Source organism: Ambystoma mexicanum, chromosome 10 (assembly GCF_040938575.1).
Source record: "Ambystoma mexicanum isolate Mex_15411 chromosome 10, UKY_AmexF1_1, whole genome shotgun sequence".
In the NCBI taxonomy this organism is placed as follows: Eukaryota; Metazoa; Chordata; class Amphibia; order Caudata; family Ambystomatidae; genus Ambystoma; species Ambystoma mexicanum.
In genome coordinates this window covers 1,148,714,797-1,148,733,213 of record NC_090932.1, presented here as the reverse complement: position 1 = coordinate 1,148,733,213, position 18,417 = coordinate 1,148,714,797, and the positions used below count along the sequence as shown (strand labels likewise).

The window sequence follows — 18,417 nt, the reverse complement described above, 5'->3', positions numbered from 1 at the left end:
GCTCCTTCCACGCCATGATTGCTAGGGCATCCGAGCTTTTTCAACTATGCCCTGAGGAGAAGGAAGGCTTCCTCTACCAAGGGCGCGAGGCCATAAGGAAGACGGTCCACACGGTGCCGTTGCTGGATGACATCTGGGACGAGGGACTTGCCCTCCTCAAGAACCCGTCCATGACACCTGCCAAGAGGGATCGGTACGAGAAGCAGTACCCGGTCCCCGACGCAGCCCCGTTGTGCCTTAGGGCGCAACCGACCCCGGATTCGGTCGTCTCAGCGGCAGCCAGGAAGAAAGCGGGGGGGGGGGGGCATTGGCGTCATCTTCAACTTCCCCACCGGACAGCGAGGGAAAGAAGCTGGATGCCATGGGACGGCGAGTCATCTCCGTCGGTGGCGGCGACGACGACGATTAAGGCGGCCAACGCCCTAGCGATTGTGGCCTGCTACGACAGGGAATTGTGGTATAAGATCGCCCCCCCCCTGTTGGATTTCCTCCCGAACGACAAGAGGGCAGAGGCCCTGGCGATCTTACAGGAGGGTGAGGTGGCGTCGGACCACGCCATAACTGAGGCCACAGACATTGCCGACACCGGTTTCCGCCAGTTGGGCAACAGCGTTTGCTTTCGACGGCGGGGGTGGCTCAAGCCGACGGATTTCCACCAGGACGTGCAAGCCAAGGTTTTGGACATGCCCTTCGACGGGAACAATCTGTTTGGAAAGACTGTGGATGAGTCGCTGCAGGCCATCAAGACTGACACAGAGACGGCTCGGACCTTGGGAGTTCTGCAGCAGCGGCGGCCGCCCTTTCGGAACTCTGGAGGCAAGCAAGGTGCCTCCAAAGGATTCGGCGATGGCTCCTCGACCTACTGTCAGGCGGCCCGCTCCTCGTCACAAGAAGCCTACAGGGGACGAGGCAAGTCCGGTGGATCTTGCCGTCATCGACAGGGAGGCCAGGGCGGCAAGGCTGCTTCCAAGCAAGAATGAACCGGCCGTCGCGTCGGGCCCCCACCGAAGCACCCCTGTGGGAGGGCCGGCTGAAGAGGTTCATCAGCGTGTGGAAGTCCATCTCCACCGACAGTTGGGTGCTGGATGCCCTGGTCCACGGGCACACTCTGGAATTTCTAAATACGTGCCCCCAAATTCCTCCAGTGGCCAGGAAGGAAAACCACGTCCCTCAACTACTGTTAAGAGTTAAGGGCGATGCTCAAGAAAGGAGCCATGAAGCTCGTCCCAAAGAGGCTCCGGGGCTCCGGAGTATACTCAAGATACTTCCTCGTCAGAAAGAAGACAGGAGGTTGGCGTCCCATCCTGGACTTGTCGGCTAAACAAATACATCAAGGCACAGAAGTTCCGGATGGTCACCCTCCAGCACATGCTGGGCCAGCTGGAGGAGGGCGACTTCCTATCGTCGTTGGATTTGGAGGATGCGTACTTTCACATCCCCATTCGTAAAGGACACCGAAAGTTTCTCAGGTTCGTAGTCCAAGGGCGGCACTACCAGTTCAAGGCCCTCCCATTTGGATTGAAGTCGGCGCCCAGGATGTTCACCTAGTGCCTAGCACCAGTGGCGGCGCGGCTGGCCTGCAGGGGATCCACGTCTACCCCTACCTGGATGACTGGCTCATCCGAGCAAGGACAAGGGAACTCGCCGTGGAGCACACTGCGAAGACCGTCCAGCTGCTCACGGACCTGAGATTCTCCATCAACGTTCCAAAATCCCACCTGGTTCCGTCGCAAGTCGCCCTGTTTCTGGGAGCCAAGGTCGACACAGTGGCGCGGCTGGCCTCGCCGTTGGAGGAAAGGACCAGGACCATTCTGGGCAAGGTGCAGCGTCTGCTGGCCACGGACATGGCCAGGGTAAGATCTATCAAGTCCCTCCTCGGGATGATGTCCTCCTGCATTTATCTGGTGCGCCTTTGCAGGCTTCGGATGAGACCCTGCAATAACTTCCCCAAATCCCACCTGGTTCCGTCGCAGGTCACGCTGTTTCTGGGCAGGCTTCGGATGCGCCCTCTGCAGGAGTTCCTCGACGCCCGTTGGACGCAAGCGACAGACAGCTTCGAGGACAAGATCTCGCTCAACAAAACATTCCACCATGCAATTCGATGGTGGGGCACCCGTGCGCATCTCGCCGCGGGCACGGATTTTCAGACTCCAGCATACAAGGTGACGACGGATGCCTCCCTGGAAGGGTGGGGAGCGCACACCGGAGATCTTCACGCGAGAGGCCTGTGGCTCCCGGAGGAGAGGCCGCTCCACATCAACATACCGGAGCTCCGAGCAGTGTTCTGGGCCCTCAAGTCATTCCTCCCATCCCTCAAGGGCAAGGTGGTGAGGATCTTCACCGACAACACCACCACAATGTTATACATCCAGAAGCAGGGAGGAACCAGATCCCCCAGCCCTGTCCAAGGAATCCCAGGATCTGCTGTACTGGGCTGTTGCCCAGGGGATGTTTCTGGTACCTTTTCATCTGGCTGGGATAAAAACCATCGCCGACTCACTCAGCAGAGAGCTGCGCTCGTGCCACGAGTGGGAACTACGGCAGGATCACATGGATCATCTCTTCCGGCGATGGGGCAAACCACAAATCGACTTGTTCGCGATGGGGACAAACTCCAAGTGCCAGAGGTTCGGCAGCAGGTTCCCCCAGCCGAGGAGCATGGGCGATGCCTTCTCGTCCCCCTGGGACGGCCTGTTCTGTATGTGTTCCCGCCGTTGCTGCTCAGGCTCATCAACCAACTCAAGAGGTCCCGGGGCAGGATGATCCTCGTCACAGTGAGGTGGCCGAGACAGATATGGTTCCCGGACCTTCTGGACTTGTCAGCGTCCCCACCAGTCAAACTGTCGATGGACGCAGATCTTCTCTCCAGAGGTGGAGGCGTCATTCTTCATCACGACCCAGAGTCGCTGAAATTGCAGGCCTGGCTCCTGCAGCACTACAGTTTGGAGGGTACGCTATCCCGGCTGACTGCAGAGAGGTTCTTGCAAAGGCCAGGGAGTCCTCAACTCTCAAGTGCTACGGGCACAAGTGGAAGAGGTTCTCTGTCTGGTGCCGTGCACAGAAGATCAACCCTCTATGGATTACAGCCCCTCAAGTGCTACCGTACTTACTGTCGCTGGCCAAAGCTGGACTAGCGCACGCTTCTATCAAGATACATCTGGCAGCGATTTCCCGATACACCAGAACTGCAGGATGGTCGTCCCTGTGGTCTCATCGCCTGGTGAAGGAGTTTATGAAAGGACTGTTCTGTTTTTTCCTGCCGGTGAAGGCTCCAGCCCTGGCGTGGGAGCTCAACGTGGTGCTGACCAGGCTCATGGGCCCGCCATTCCAGCCCGTGCATTGGGCTCCGTTGCAGTTCATGTCATGGAAGACAGTGTTCCTTGTGGCCATCACCTCTGCACGACGCGTGGGAGAGATTCAGGCCCTTTCCTGCAAGCCTCCATACTTGACTTTCCACGAGACGAGGGTGGTGCTGAGGATGCACCCCTCCTTCATGCCCAAGGTGCTGTCGGACTTCCATCTCAACGAGCCCATGGTGTTACCAGTCTTTGTTCGTCGCCGGCTGAGAGGACTTTGCACTCACTGGATGTCGCTAGAGCGCTGAAGTTCTACGTGGACCGAACAAAGAGTTTTCGGAAGACATCACAGCTGTTTGTGAACTTTGGACATGTGAACCAAGGGAAGGCTCTCTCGAAGGCTTCCATTTCCAGATGGCTCTCCGGCTGCATCCTGCACTGTCATCGGTTGGCAAACCGACCATTGCCCGGTCGTCCGAGAGCCCATTCGACCAGAGCAATCGCTGCTACCACCGCGTTCTTGTCTGGTGTTCCCCTGCTGGACATCTGCAGGGCTGCTACGTGGAGTTCGATGCACACCTTCACGAGATTCTACTGCATCGACCGGGATTCCAGGGAGGAGTCCAGAGTCGGCCAGGCAGTGCTGCACAACCTGTTCGCTTAAGGTGAGCCTGGTGAGGAGGTAAGAGATGATTAATGTTGAGTTTTATGTAATGCTTAATGTTGAGCCTTGCCACCTCCCGTGGTTGTGCATGTATTCTTATATTCATGAGCATGTGAATCCATGCCAGACCCCATGCTGGAGAAGGAACAAGTTACTTACCTGTAACTGTTGTTCTCCTGCATGGGTCTGGCATAGCTTCACATGCTAACCCTCCCTCCTACCCCTCTGCGGCTCTTCACTTGGTCATACTGCCACGTTACGTGCTACCAAATCTGAGGATGGCTGCCAGGGGCGGGGCTTAGGGAGAGGGCAGTCATTGGCTGGGGGTAGTATGACCCAGAGACCAGTGATTGGTTACTACTAAGAAAGACAGATCAGAAACGAAACTGATACTGATTTTTTCCTTACCGAGGATTCCCCGCCTGACGTCAGGGAATATTTATGAGCATGTGAATCCATGCCAGACCCATGCTGGAGAACAACAGTTACAGGTAATTAACTTGTTCCTTGCGCGCGCAACATCTTCTTGACCCCCAAAAAAGCCAGCGCTCTTACTGCACCGCCACTGAAAAATCAGGGAAGATCCGGATAGTTTTGGAGCCAAGCCAGAGTTCTTTCTTTTCTCTTGCCAGCTTTAGGAGCCAATCTCTTTTGTGGTAGCTCATGCTCTTAGCTATTATAGGCCTTCGAAAGTCACCAGGTTTTGGTTTGTGGGTCAGTGCTCAATGAGACCTTTCCACCGCGAGAATAGCGACAGTCGTGGCTCACCCAAGTCGTTTCTGAGCAGTCGCTCTACTGCTTGCTCCATGCCCCCCTCCGTGAGCGGGATTCAGTGTCATCACATTTAGCTTTGACATATTTGATATCTTTCTTTAGGACATTAACAGTTCATTGTAGAGCATGCACTGTGTCCTCTGTTGCCCAAATCTGCTCCTTGCCCTCATTGATCCGCTGGACCTCTTGCGCAGGCTGCGCACGGATGGTGGTGACATTTAATGTGATGTCCAGTTTTTCATTCACAGCCGCAAATCCTTTTGTCATAGTGTCCAGCATTTGTTGTAGTTCAGTGTGGGGTTGCTCCCTGACCATTCATGTGGCACCACAGGGTGGGTCACCACGTCTCCATTGTGCTGGTCTTATCTCCCCCTGTACACCTGGTCATGTCTGTATCAGGCTAGCACTGAGAGGAAGGAACCGCAGCTCAATTACTATTTGCTGGATATCCAAGGGATGTACTCCCTCAGGCGCCCCAGTCAGTCCCATTCGTCCCCTGCTGTAGAGGGCACTTGATCTCTCCTTAATAGCCCGTATTCTCAACTGGATCCAGTGTAATTCACACACCACTCACTGCAGCGCTGCAATTGTATAATGACTGCAGTGGCGCCCACAATGTATATCACCAAGTCAGGTATTTCAGTATTGCACCGATTTTTATAGGAGTCTCCAGCACGCACCTGCATCAATGCCAGGCCCTGGACGGTCGCCATATACAACTGAATTGCCGGGTGATTAGGTCCTCGGCACCGGGTCTCTTTACTGCTCCTTCTCAGTGCATGCGCCAGTTTCCTTGTAGTGAGCCCAGCACCACAGCAGGTCACAACTATATGGATGATCGCTGACGCCGGCCGAAATATCTTCCCGTGGGTCACCGACCCGGCTCCTCCGGCAGCAGCCTCGCCAGCACCCACACGAGGGAGCCGATGCATCTCCCACCTTGGAGCGTAGTCACCCGGTCTCCCGCTTCACCTCTGGGGCTGGCGGAGCACACCAAGGCAGGCCCCCCGCAATTTACCCCAGGACTGCATGCTAACTCTTTCTCTGAATGGAACACAGCCAGTTGTACTAAGTTCCGAGATATGTTCTTGGGACAGGACTTTGCGATCTTTGCTCTGTGCAAAGAGGAACTTACCCTCCAGGAGATTCAGCACTTTAAATACTTTCAAGTTTGCCACTGGCTGATGGCTCCATCTAATAAATCAGCGGCCTTAAGATCACTCGCACCTTTTGAGCAATTTTTGACTTCAAATACAGGAGATAAACGCCTGATTTCTAAACTATACAAGTTTCTAATTGAAGAACCCCCATCAAGTGCACCTACTTATCAACAGTCCTGGGTAAAGACCCTGGCGTGTACACCAACAAATGATGCATGGTCCTGATTATGGTCTGATAAAATGACTAGATCTATACAGATTAGAGAATTTTGGTTTAAATTGATGTTACAATGGCACTACACCCCAGAGCTTTTACAGAAGATTTCTCCATCAGTCTCCGCTTTTTGTTGGCAGGGATGCGGGGGAGAGGGGATTGGTTACATGTCTGGTGGTCATGTCTTAAGCTGTCCCAATTTTGGAGGGAGGTGCAGAGGAATATGAAGGAAATGTTTTCTTTGCAGACGGAGAGACACAACAGGACAATTTACTATGGCCAAAGCATAAGAGAAAGGCTTTTTTTAATTCTTCATTTGGCAGCCCTCCTGGTCTTGGCTCAAAATTGGAAATCCGTGCACCCTCCACACATCAAACACTGGTATTGGAATTTTGTATTTTTGGAATGGGTCACCTTTTCGATTCAAGGGGAACAGATCAAGTTTTCATCTAAATGGTCCTCAATTCTGAACTTTTGCATGGAGATTATATGTAACAATACTGCCCTCTGAACCTACGAATACCGGACATTCTTGAACTTAATAAAAGATTTGTCGTCCTGTGTACAAGGCTGGGTGGGGCAGTCAGGGGCAAAGGGGAAGATGGGATAGGGAGGGGTAGAAAAGTTTTAGGAGGGGGAAATGTAGAATTTTTTTGTTGTTTTTGTTCTAGTTTTGTAAATCAGAAAACCCAATAAAAAAAAAAGAAAAAGGAGGGATCATGTTACTGCTGCAAGAAAAGCATTGCACTGTAGCCCGGTTAAGGAGCCCACACAATTTAGGTGGCTTTCAATAGCCTATAAATGCCTTTTTAGCAAGTCCCCTGCTTATCTGAAAGAAAAATGTTATTTTTATCAGAACAGGCGAGTCGGGTCAATCTGGAGCGAGCAGGTAAATGATCTTTTGATTTCCTTGTCCCTAAACTGTGGAAAAACATGCCTGCTTTTTTACATTTTGCAACCACTATTGATGGTTTTAAGAAAAAATGAATACCACCTTCTTCATAGTTTTTATATGCTTTGTTGTTTTGATTATGTTTTATCTGGTTTTATGCTTGTTTGCCTCTTTCGAGGTTTAGCCTTTCCGGATTCTATTGTGTACTTGTCTACCTAGATGTTTGAGTACTTGCTACTAGCTCTCGTTTCGAGACTGCTACTGTTTTAAGAAATATTGAAAACCTTCACCTTCACATAGCTTTATGTTTTGCTGTCTTGTTGTTGATTATGGTTTTATCTGTCACTGTTCTCGCATTTTTATGTGGTTTTATGCCATTTGCTTCTCTCTAGTGTTGTCGTTAAGGATTTTACTATGTGTTTGTTTTTGCCAGACTTGTCTATCTTGTTGTTTGTGAACTTGCTACTAGTGTCTGTTCACCCAAGGGCTTAAGGCACTTTACAAATAAATAAATAGTGCGTCATCCTGAAAGGTCAGCACTAATTTGGCATGATCACTAAGTGTCATTTTTTCAATATAGATTACTATACAACGATCAAACAGATGTGGCAAGGTGAACAAAAAATCCAACGTAGACGAGGAAGTTGCTCGGAACCAGGTAGGCTGGGTCGGTATATCTCCAGCTAGGTTACCATACATTTTTAACATGTTCCAACAATCAAAGAATTCCACCCAACTCCTCCTACATGCTTGGAGCTTGCTTTTACTTATGCCCTTATGGTTATTTATACTCCATTACTCTAGTAGAATCGATGTGGTTGTCTGCTAACACTTCAGGGCATGTGCAATTGTAGACCCCGCCACATAGGATTTTTTGCCCCCTCCCTTTTATCAACCAACCAATGCAATATTCCTACCATTTTTACCCTCATACACTCATCAGGTTCTGTCTTTGGGGTGCAGTGAAGGTTAATCAGTAATACTTCATTCTTTCTTTCGCCCCCTTTGTCTGCTAACAAAATTGCAAGAATTGAGTCCTTTGCTGGGCATTCCCGTAGGATACCTTTAAGGTTGTTCTTAATGTTATCAACAAACCTCCCCTAGGTCGCCCCAAATTACCCTTCTTGGCTTGCTTTAATAAGACCACAAACCCGTGAATTTACTGGTTTCTCCAATGACCACACTTCTTGAAACGTTAAGATATCCATAGCACTTAGCTGTACTGATGTACTGGGAGCCAGAAAGCTATTGGAACCTCTGGTGTTCCATCACATAGGTTTCACTGCCTGTAATTCAGCAACTAGTTTGTTTGCTTGTATTTGCTTGGAGAATTGAGGGCAGCCACGCCCTGGTGTCCCAGTCGTCCTTTCTTTTGCAGATCCCTTCATATTTATCAAGGACCCCTATGATGTTTCTTGTTGGCAAACAATAGTTTGAGGTCTTCATTGTTACATCCTGCTGGCTTGCGATAGATTTATCTTTTTCTGGCTAATGTATCATACTAGGTTACATCTCTTTTTTTACCAGCATATTCTCTTGAGTAGTGACAACCGAAGATGATATCTCTATTCCCCTCTGCAAGAACTGATTTCTTACCCCCCTCCCCTCATGCTAATGAGAGGACCATTTGTGAGTGGAAGTGTACGTTAACCCTATTAATTCTTGGGCCTGACCCAAAATCTATTTGCTTGATATCTCCTGAGGATATACCTTTTAGCTCTAGGATACCCAGGAATTGAACAGGGCCTCCATGGCTACTTGTAGATCTCGGGGAGGTCTGATTTACCTTTCAGGGTTTTCAACAATGATCTCCTCATGTCTCTTTGCACTGGAGTCTGTTTGCTACATGATTATACATCTCATTACCATCCTTAGTGGGCTGTTTTGTTGGTGAGAGGGCATTCCCCCTTTCCCATGATAGTGTGTCATTTCTCTATGCTCCTTGGGGTTCCTAGAACTTCTAGAACTTCTCTATGTTCCTCTGGTGTGGGAATTATCACACGAGAGATTTAACTTGTGAAAAGTATGATCCGATATCTAGGTCTTCTCTGTATTTTTGCCCTTATTTTAATTTAATATTTTTGTTTGCTTATTTAGCCTATCCCGTGCCAACATCGTGTCTGTGGTGTGATGAATCCTGCAGAGTCATCCCTGATCCCCCAACCTAAAGTCTCCTCCCATGTGGCCAGGGGAAGGCAGCCTCTACCTGATCCTGACCCTGGGGGTGGTATTATGAAGGAGCATCACATGGGAGGAGATGGCTGTCGGGGAGAAGCGGTGGCTCCCTTAGAATAGATGCAGTATTCTTCTTATAAGGATGAAGAATCTCTAATCCCCAAATACCTAATGGCAAGCTGTCACTGCGCAAGTCCCTCCCATGTTCAAACCCAAAGAACATTATATGAGAAACCACCTGAACAGAATATGTTTTACTCCTTAGACATTCATGGGTTACATGTGACGCCCCCTGATTATAAAGGTTCTGTCTTCGGTAAAAGTCCTGAACACAATGCCACTGCACATAATATTCACATGGCATTCCTCTGTTACTGATAAACTGAAGTCCAACCCACAATTGACAAAATGTAGCATTGGAAAGTGCAATGACATTATGGACTTCAATTCCCATAACACCTATGGTACTGGGACAAGGAAGAGGAGAGAAGAGGCTATGTTGAATAAGAACCTTCAGTTAAAGATGCAGACTAGTTCTCAAGACTTTCAGCTGTGTGGGAGATTTCAAAATGGTGTCTTACTATGCAAGTGAGTGTGGCAGGAGAGGAGGAGGTGGTTGCAGTCTGAAGGTAGAAAAAACGGAAAGCCACAGAGGATGCAGAGCGGGAAACAAGGTCTGAGGCAGAGTCACAGAGCCGACCCGTGCTGAAGGAGGACACCGCTGCCAGGCACCCACCTGGAGGCGTTGCATGCCTGGAGGACAGAGACTCTGGTAGAAGTTAGCTGCTGCAGAACCCGACAAGACGCGGTCTTGCGAAACGACAATGTTCCATTGGCAGAGGGTTGAGAGACTGGCACGGGAGCCAAGAGAGACTCTGTATACCTGGTGCAATCGGCCTGGTAACAGTTCTTTGTTGCAGACACACGTTAAGCCGGTGAGTCAACCACAAGGAGTAGAGTCCCTGGGACGTGTTGTAAAGCAGAAGGTCACTTGGGAAGGCAATTTAAATCCCGACCAAGTAAAACAGAAGTTCAACAAGGGTCCAATTCTCCTTGCATGAAATGCCAGTTTGGGTAAACCTGGAACCTGCTGTGCCATTAGCTAAAAGACTTTAAAGAAGATACAGAACGGCAAGGAGGGTGCAATTCTCCTTAGATGTCAGTCTGGGGAACCCACATTGCCATAAGCAAAGAAAGAGGCAAACATTGTGCAATTCTCCTCACATGGGATGTCGGTGTGGAGAACCTTGGAACAAACATTGCCACATGCAGCAAAACATTAACAGTTGTGTGACGTTGAAACCATTCCTGGCAGGCGAGTAGACCGGGGAAGGAACAAGTTGTGTTAGGTTAAAATCATTCCAGGAAAGGTCCAGTTGCTTTAAAGGAGACATGTGTGTCGTTATAAAGAGTGTTGTGGAAAGAAAATATGCGCTTTATCATTCTGAAACACTATGTACAACAAGAGACAATTGTTTTGCCATTCTGACAAAAGTATTCTATGGAAAAGACTCTTGGTACATCTTTCTAAGTAATCATTTTGACATCTTGAAAGAATATTTTTTGAAGGAAACAGTTACTTTGGTTTTGAACAAGTGTTCTGTGGAAGAGACATTTACTTTGTCAATTTAAGGGACGTGTTGGATGCAAGAGACTTTTTCTATTGAACTGAAGAGAATATTGTGGAGACAAATTCTTTCAAAAGTCTTCCTGAATTGATTCAGGGGAAGGGAATCAAACCCTGGACACAAGGATTACTTATTGGAGTTAAAGGTTGGACATTCGCACAATTTTGTTGAACTCAAAACAGATGAATTTACCTTGCACACCTTGGTTGTCTATGTTAGTGTGAGGATCAGATATATTTGGACACAAGGTACATGTTCTTTAGTTTTAGTTTGCTAGGTAGGAACATTATCGTTAGTATAGGGACAGATAGGCCTTATTCCATCCCCCTGTTATTTTTAATAAACATGGCAAATGTAGAGAAAAATACGTTGTGTCTGCCTCTCATTTCGGACCCCTCACTGCAGGTAATGATGCTGTCAATAAAGAAGCCCTTTGGGCCAGGGATAGTAGGAATTTACGTGAACCTTTTCCTTGCCCTGTCTGCTCTTTTTTTATAGTCTTAATATTTTTTGGCTTCTTGGATTGAAACTCCTTGCTTTGATGTAAAATCTGCATCTGCATCTGCACCCCTTTACCACATCCCTCATCAACTGAATGGCCTTCTTGCAAAATACTTAAGGTAGTATACTTTCTTGAGTTTGCTAGTTCTTTGGCTTTATTACTCACACGTTAAATCCTGATGTTGATAGGCACCTAACACCCCAAGGGACACCAGTATTTCATTTAACTTAGCCGAATTCGATGTTACTTCCACTCTCACATCATATAGTCTCAATGTTACCTCTAGCACCAAATTAGGTGCAGCAACTGAGGCAGATCCAAAGGTATCCATCTCAATTTCAGACGGGAACCATACTCTCTTCCATGTGCCTGTTGTGTGAAAAGTGAGGGATATTCGGTGTCTGCTTAGGCCCCTATCCATTAATGATGAATTAACTGAGTTTCCTGAGCCACTAAACCCCAAATTCTCTTCCCACTCTTCTTGTAGTATCAGGTTTGGTGGCTTTTATTGCCCAGCTTCTTCACCAACACTGCCCACTTGTACTGGCTGACTATAGGACTTTGTACTTTGTTTGTCAAAGAAGTCGGTTATCTCTACAATGGGGGCTGGGGGGTGGGGCTGTCTGTCTTCTACCAAAATTGGCCCTCCCCTAGTAAGGTCTGCCACTGGGGTCTTCTCATGTGAAGTTTGGAATCTCATTCCTACAACCTTACGTCCCTTCTTACTTTGCAGGTTGTTGGCTGAATGTATTTTAGGGAATGGGGGCTTGTTTAGCCCTCAAAAAGGGCCTGTGCCTATGCTTAAACGTGCGTGGACAAATTGGAGCTGTGGGGGCCACGGGAGTAGGGTCAAGATTCACGTTACACTGGGGACATTTGAGTCTCTGGATCCAAGTTTGCATATGCAATATGCCTTTGTCCCCAGGTTTCACGCCAAACAGAAAAACCACAGAATGCCCGCTGTCTTGCCCCTTGCTTCCGGCAACAACTGCAATAACTGTGCTTGGTTCACGCTTCGCTTCCGTGAAGGCCACCAATGCTTTTGATGGTAGGCGGGGGCTCCTCAGTACGCTCTCCAATGCTCACGGTCACCAGCTAGGCTCCAACAGTAGCTGCAATAACTGTGCTTAGCTCAAGCTTCTGTGTGAAATAGAATGCCCCATCTGGGGGTAAAATCACTAAGCAACTTTTTTCACTGGTGAGAGAGTCCGCTTTAGCGCTGGGATGTGCTTCTATTCAACCAATAAATACACCCACAACTACCAACATGTGCTTGTGTTTGCTGCTGGCATGTAAACAAAATCCATCTGTTTATTTTCAAAGGGTCTGAATGGTCGTGTATGTGCTGCTAGCTGCACTGTTACTTTATTTCCCACATTTTTCTTCTGAAAAATGTCACATTGAGCTATTATTACCTGTAGGCCATTGTTGATATAATTAGAGCAACGACATTTTTGTAACTTATGATAGTATTACATCTTTGTAAGTGTGTGCAACACCATGTTGTCACAGATGGCCTCAAGAACACACCAACTCTGAGTCAGTGCACCTTTTTTAAAATTGTTTTTGTAGAAAAGTGGCTGTCCCTCTCATTTAGAAATGAGTGTTCACTCCTTAACCCTGGTATCCCTCAACCCCGGGATAGTTGCGAGAGATTGGTAACCCCTACTGTCTCTAGCCCCTCCCCCTTTTGATCCCTGTGACCGTCTGCCTTTAGCAATGACAGGCCACAACAGTGCAAGCCCAGGTTTGTGTGAGAGTCTTGCAACCGCTCTAGCTGTCAGTTTACTAAGGGTGCCGTTCTGCTGCCCCCTGCAATTAAGCATAGTGTTTAGCTGGTAGAAGCACTGCTGGGCATTCCGCCTCTTTGCTTGCGTTGGCTGGCTGGCTTGTGCTGGCGTGCCATCATTGTGGGTTGCCATCTTCTGATGGGAGGATTTTAGAAGGAGCACTCCACGCTCGGGCTTGCTGTATTCTCTGGTAGCGGATCGCATATCGGCGGGCCTCGTTCATGCTGCTGCATGGTTTGTTCTGCCACTTGTCGACTCCTTTTGGGCACTTGCTGACTGTTCCATTTTGGTTGTTGAGTTAACATATTCTACGAGACAAAGACACTTCCAACAATGGTACAGTGCATCCATGGGACATACAGTGATACTTTGGTTATACAACCTAGCACATGGGGAAGAGATGGTGACTGCGGCCCTCCCACTCCCCGCCTCCGGGATGGGACTGCCTCTGGTGTCAACCTAGGTAGGCTTCTCAACCCAGTCTGAGAGGGGTTCCTACTCCCACCTGACCGGGATAGAGACCTGACCCTGTCGCAGAGTACTAAGCGTGCAACATAAGAATGTATAAACTGGGGGCTGCTTCTCGCCTATCTGGGTGTAACCACGCAACTTCTTTGCCAAGTACACACCACTGTTTTTCCATAACGCCTGATTTTTTTTATTTTTTTTAGTTGGATTTTGCTATAGTTCAAATAACTCTTAATTTAATTTTGCTGAACTAACAGGGCCAGAAACAGCTAAATTTTTGACAGTTTAATCAGTCGTGTCATTTTCTTCTGAAAGCTACACCTCACAGAAAGTATGTTTTGCATGTGATCGCAGCAATTTTTCTAGGCAACGTTACACTTAGTAACAATCTTTCCACATATATAGCACTGTGAATTGGAATCCTTGCTGAAGTAAGAAATCCACGTTCTCTACACAGGGAGCCAAAACCATGCAACATACCCAAGGCATACTGATTGTCAGTGTAAATATTAACATCTTTAAAAATAATGCATGCTCTTGTGAGTGCAATTAGTTTAGCCACTTGTGTCGAGCAGGATTGTGGGGTCTGATATGCTTCTTTGCCCCTAAGTGGAAAGCATTTCAGTGGTGTAAGAAAAGGCATCCTGAACTACATTTGCCTAAGCTGCAGATAATTAACCATTTTCACCCAACATTTAAACCACTCCCTTCAAGAAAAACACTAGGTGAAGACGGACTAACATTTTCAGTGAGATCAGTTCTGGGTTTGGAGGCTGCATGTATGACATCGGAGCAGTTGTGATCATCGAAGGAATCTAAGGTATGAGGGACCATTGAAGAAATATTAAATGCTTGTCATCTCTCTAATATCTATATTCCAGGGTCGCACTTAGAAAAACCATGTGCTCTCGCTTAGCACTAAAACGAGCAGAAAACATTTATTATATAGTCAACAAATTCATCACAATCCCATATATCTTTAATGACTTCAAAAGAACAAGTTAATTAACACAGTTTATTTTAATCCTGAGCTGAGGCAGTGTTTATACATAGGTTCCATCTTGCCAATGCATTTCGGACCTTGTCCGTCCTCCGGGCTGAATCCTTCTGATGTCTCAAATATAAACAAACACAAATAAAAGTCAACACATAGAAATATATAGAGTAGTGCCACATTTCAGTGTTGTGTATCAGATAGTGATTCCACTAAATCTCACTTTTGTAGTACCTGTGTGTAACTATAGCGTGAGGATCCCAATTTTTATTAAAGTTTCTCTTCACTTTGGCGAAATATTTATTTTAGGAGATTGCAGACTACAAACTGGTGACTAACCAGAGATAGATGAAAACACAAGCTGCTTCTTTTCAATTACTTTGTTTTGCATTTTTAGTTCTACACGTAGAGTGTTGACACACAGGTAATACAAAATTGAGATTCTGGCAGTGATCGCTACTATGGATTACCCTCCTGTCCCCTTGTCTGAATTTCCCCCTACGGGAGATGCCTTCTGCCCCTTTTGGTGATTTCCGTCCGGTCTCTGTGCTAGGCAGTATGGTTTTTCTTCACCTGCATCTGACTGTTCAGTGTGTCATTTGACTTATCTAATGCGAGCACTGCTTCTGCAGTAAAGTTTAATGTTTTGGAATGTAATCTAATCATGTCTAAACTGAATGTGCAGGAGCAGTGGCTCACTAGGTCGTTGGGGTCTGACTGAGGGACTTATTGAGGTTTTGAATCACTATGAACTTTACTTGTCCGAGGCACAGGCCCCTAGGGCCACTCCAGCTGTAGTTCTTTCTAATTGGTGCCCCGTTTCTGCTCCTCACAAGCCTATAATGGGTGTGACTAAGGGCAATGGCGCCAACCTCACTAGTGCTCATCTGACCCTTGAGACACAGCAAAAACGGTGGCCCAGGAAAGTAGTCGGCCAAGCACTGATGTATGAGCCTGTAACAAAATAAAAATAATAATCCGTGGTGGCTGCTCCCAGGGAGGAACAATCACCTGCCCTTTTTTCTATCTTTCACCAGTCTTTGGGAACTGTCTCTTCTGTAACTTCTGGTGGTGTTTTCCCACCCTCTAATTTTGTATTTGCACGAACAGCCTGTGAGGGTCTATTGTTGATTGCGTCGGATTCATCATCAGTGGCCCTCCCCCCTCCTGGTATTGCCTCGCGTGAGTGGGGATGTTCCATTGCATCTCCCTCTGATTGTGAAGCCTCCGGCTGATATGACTACTAGTACTAGTACTCGTAACACTCCTGTGGCCCTTTTTCCAAGTGTGGCTGGAAGGGTAGTTGGCAATTCTTCGGTCCAGACAGAGTGTGGCTCTGGACTTTTGGCCCCTCCTTTAATTCCTATGGTCTGCTCTTCCGTGACTCCAACGTTGATGGGCACTCGGGGGTTCCTGCCTGTTTCCGGTAAGCAAGATCTTTAGGCACTTGTAATCCAGTCCCTCTTTTGTTAGGCAGATGGTCAGCCTTTGAACCGTGCTTGTGTGCTCGATCTTCTCCATTGTGTCATTCCGCTCCGGTTCACCTGTAGTGATGATATCAAAATAGTGGACATCTGTGAGAACACTTCGAAAGCCACTTCAGTGGTTTATTTTCATTCTAGGGAGACCATGGCCTATGTTGTTGAGCACTTTGAGCATCTCAACTGGCTTGGATACAAATGTACTTTAATTGACTCCTCCTATGGTAGAAGATACTGACCGGTGGAGAGCAGTGGGGGATCCTTCACTGCCCCCGCCACAGTCCATCCTCCCCCTCTAGTCCCCATCTTGCCGTATGGAGCAGGGCTTGGGGGTTTCTTGATAGGGGGAAGGGGTGAAGAGAGCCACTGGGCATGGCTGATCAAATTGGTGGCACAGAGGGGGGCTATGAGCCTTTGGCCCAGTTCATAAACTGGAATACCCATGGTCACTCACTTTATTGGAAGATGGTGGCATTATGAATGCTCTGGATGAGTACTCCTTGGTTGCTCTCTAGGAGACTTGGTTGGTTGATCCGCTCGCCGTTGATGGGTGGCAGTTTATTCATAGGCCGGCCATTCAGGGCCCTCTTGGGCGCCCTCGGGGACGTCTGCTCTTGGGCGCTATGAACTGCCTTAGGCTGAGGGAGATGCTGATGTGTTCGCCGAACATCTTAATGGCCATGTTTTCATTAGCCATTGGAACGTGTAGTAGACAGGTTGCCCTTATCAACCTTTATGATCCTCCGTACAGAATACCTTGCGCTTCTGTCCTGTTTGAGATTGAGACATTGTTTGGTAATCTGCCCTGCTCTTCTTGTATTGTCTGTGGGGATTTTAATTCACGGATTCCTTCCTCTGTGCCTATGGCAGACCTTGAGGGTGGCCCGTTAACCTCCTTAGTGGAAGGTAACACATTGACCCGCTCTTGTAAACAGGGTTTTTAGTGGGCACCCCTGTTTTACTCCTTTGGGTTTTCCATGATTAACGGTGCCTTTCCATCAGATTCCCCTCCAAAATGTACCCATTTTCGTCCTATATCCAGTAGCATCTTGGACTATGGATTTATGTTATCTGACCGTACTCTGATCATGGACATGAGTATTTACCCTCTGCTAGAAAGTGACCATGTGCCCCTTGTGTTGTCCCTCTCTTTTACCAAGCACCTCACCCCTCCTGAGACTTCAGGTGTTCATAGGGTCAATTCCACACTTAATCGTATCTCTTGGAACGAGAGGAGATAAGGCGAGGTTTGTGTATACCTGAGCACTGCTCTTGCTCTATTTGTTGAGTGTTGGGGGATCACCGTGGATTATTCTAGGGTTGATTCCGCTTTGATCAAGGACTATGGAGAGGTGATTGTCGCTTTGGTCTCTATCTTCGATAGGAGAAACAGGCTCCAGAGACGCATCACCCTGCTGTCATCCCACCACCATTCTTATGAGGGAATTTTGGGGACCAAGAGGAAAGTCCTGCGACTTGAACTGTGCCCCATTTCGGAAATGCCTTAGCACCTTTGGTATGTGCCCATTTGTTGAATAAAGCTAAGTGCCTCTTCCGTAAACGGTTAAGGCAACATTGTTACACCATTGAGTCTGCCCGTTGGCGGAACTTGGTGCACTTAGCCACTACAAACGACTGTCGTGAATTTTTGAGGGTGGTTGAGGGTTTCCACCCCCTCCCCCCCCCTCTTGAGCTCCTTGGTGTCCCAGCGATAGCCTGGACAGAGCACATTGCGAGGACTTTGGGTGGAGGGGGTGTATGTCTGCCTGCTCTTTGTGTTCCACCTGGTAGATGGCAGTATACCCCTACCCCTCATGATATTCTTAAGATAATGAATGGAAGTAAGCCCCTGCACGCTCCAGGACCCGACGGCATCTGTAGCACGATAATCAAAAAAGATGCAGTTGGCTGGTCGATTGCATTGGATTGTCTCTTTCGCTGGATTGTTGTAGCACAGACTCTTCCATTATTGTGGTGTGATAGTATCATCGCACCAATCTGGAAGAAGGGGGAACATATCAATCCGGGTAATTATCGATTCTTGGTGATGCTCAATGTCTCGTCAAAAATATTTGCTGGGATGCTTTTTGACGAACTGTGGTCCTGGGCGGAGGCAGCCAAGCTTATTACTCTAAACCAAACCGGCTTCAGCACTATGACTAGCTGCCTCGCCCTTCAGACTGTAATCCAACAGGCCTGGTCTATAGGTACGTGCCCGGTCTACGCTGCGTTTATCAATAATAGCGCAGCGTTTGACTCTGTGAACCAGAACAAACTGTGGGCTAAACTTTCTGCCTGGAATATTCCATAGGCCTTCTAGCCGTGATCATCCACCTTCATTCTAGTACTCTGGTCAAAGTTAAACTGGATCAATCGGGC

General features: G+C 48.0%; 1 protein-coding gene across 4 annotated transcripts in view; it reads left to right on the top strand.

Annotated features, from left to right (window-relative positions):
* CNNM4 (cyclin and CBS domain divalent metal cation transport mediator 4) overlaps nt 1–18,417 on the top strand; it is a 938,359-nt gene that overhangs the window by 554,708 nt on the left and 365,234 nt on the right. Inside the window, exon 6 of one of the 4 annotated variants that reach the window (XM_069619070.1) lies at nt 7,581–7,658. The exons of the other annotated variants lie outside the window; for them this stretch is intronic. Within the exon in view, the coding sequence (XP_069475171.1) occupies nt 7,581–7,658 (78 nt within the window). The remainder of the gene's footprint in view (nt 1–7,580; nt 7,659–18,417) is intronic. 4 annotated transcript variants of the gene reach the window in all.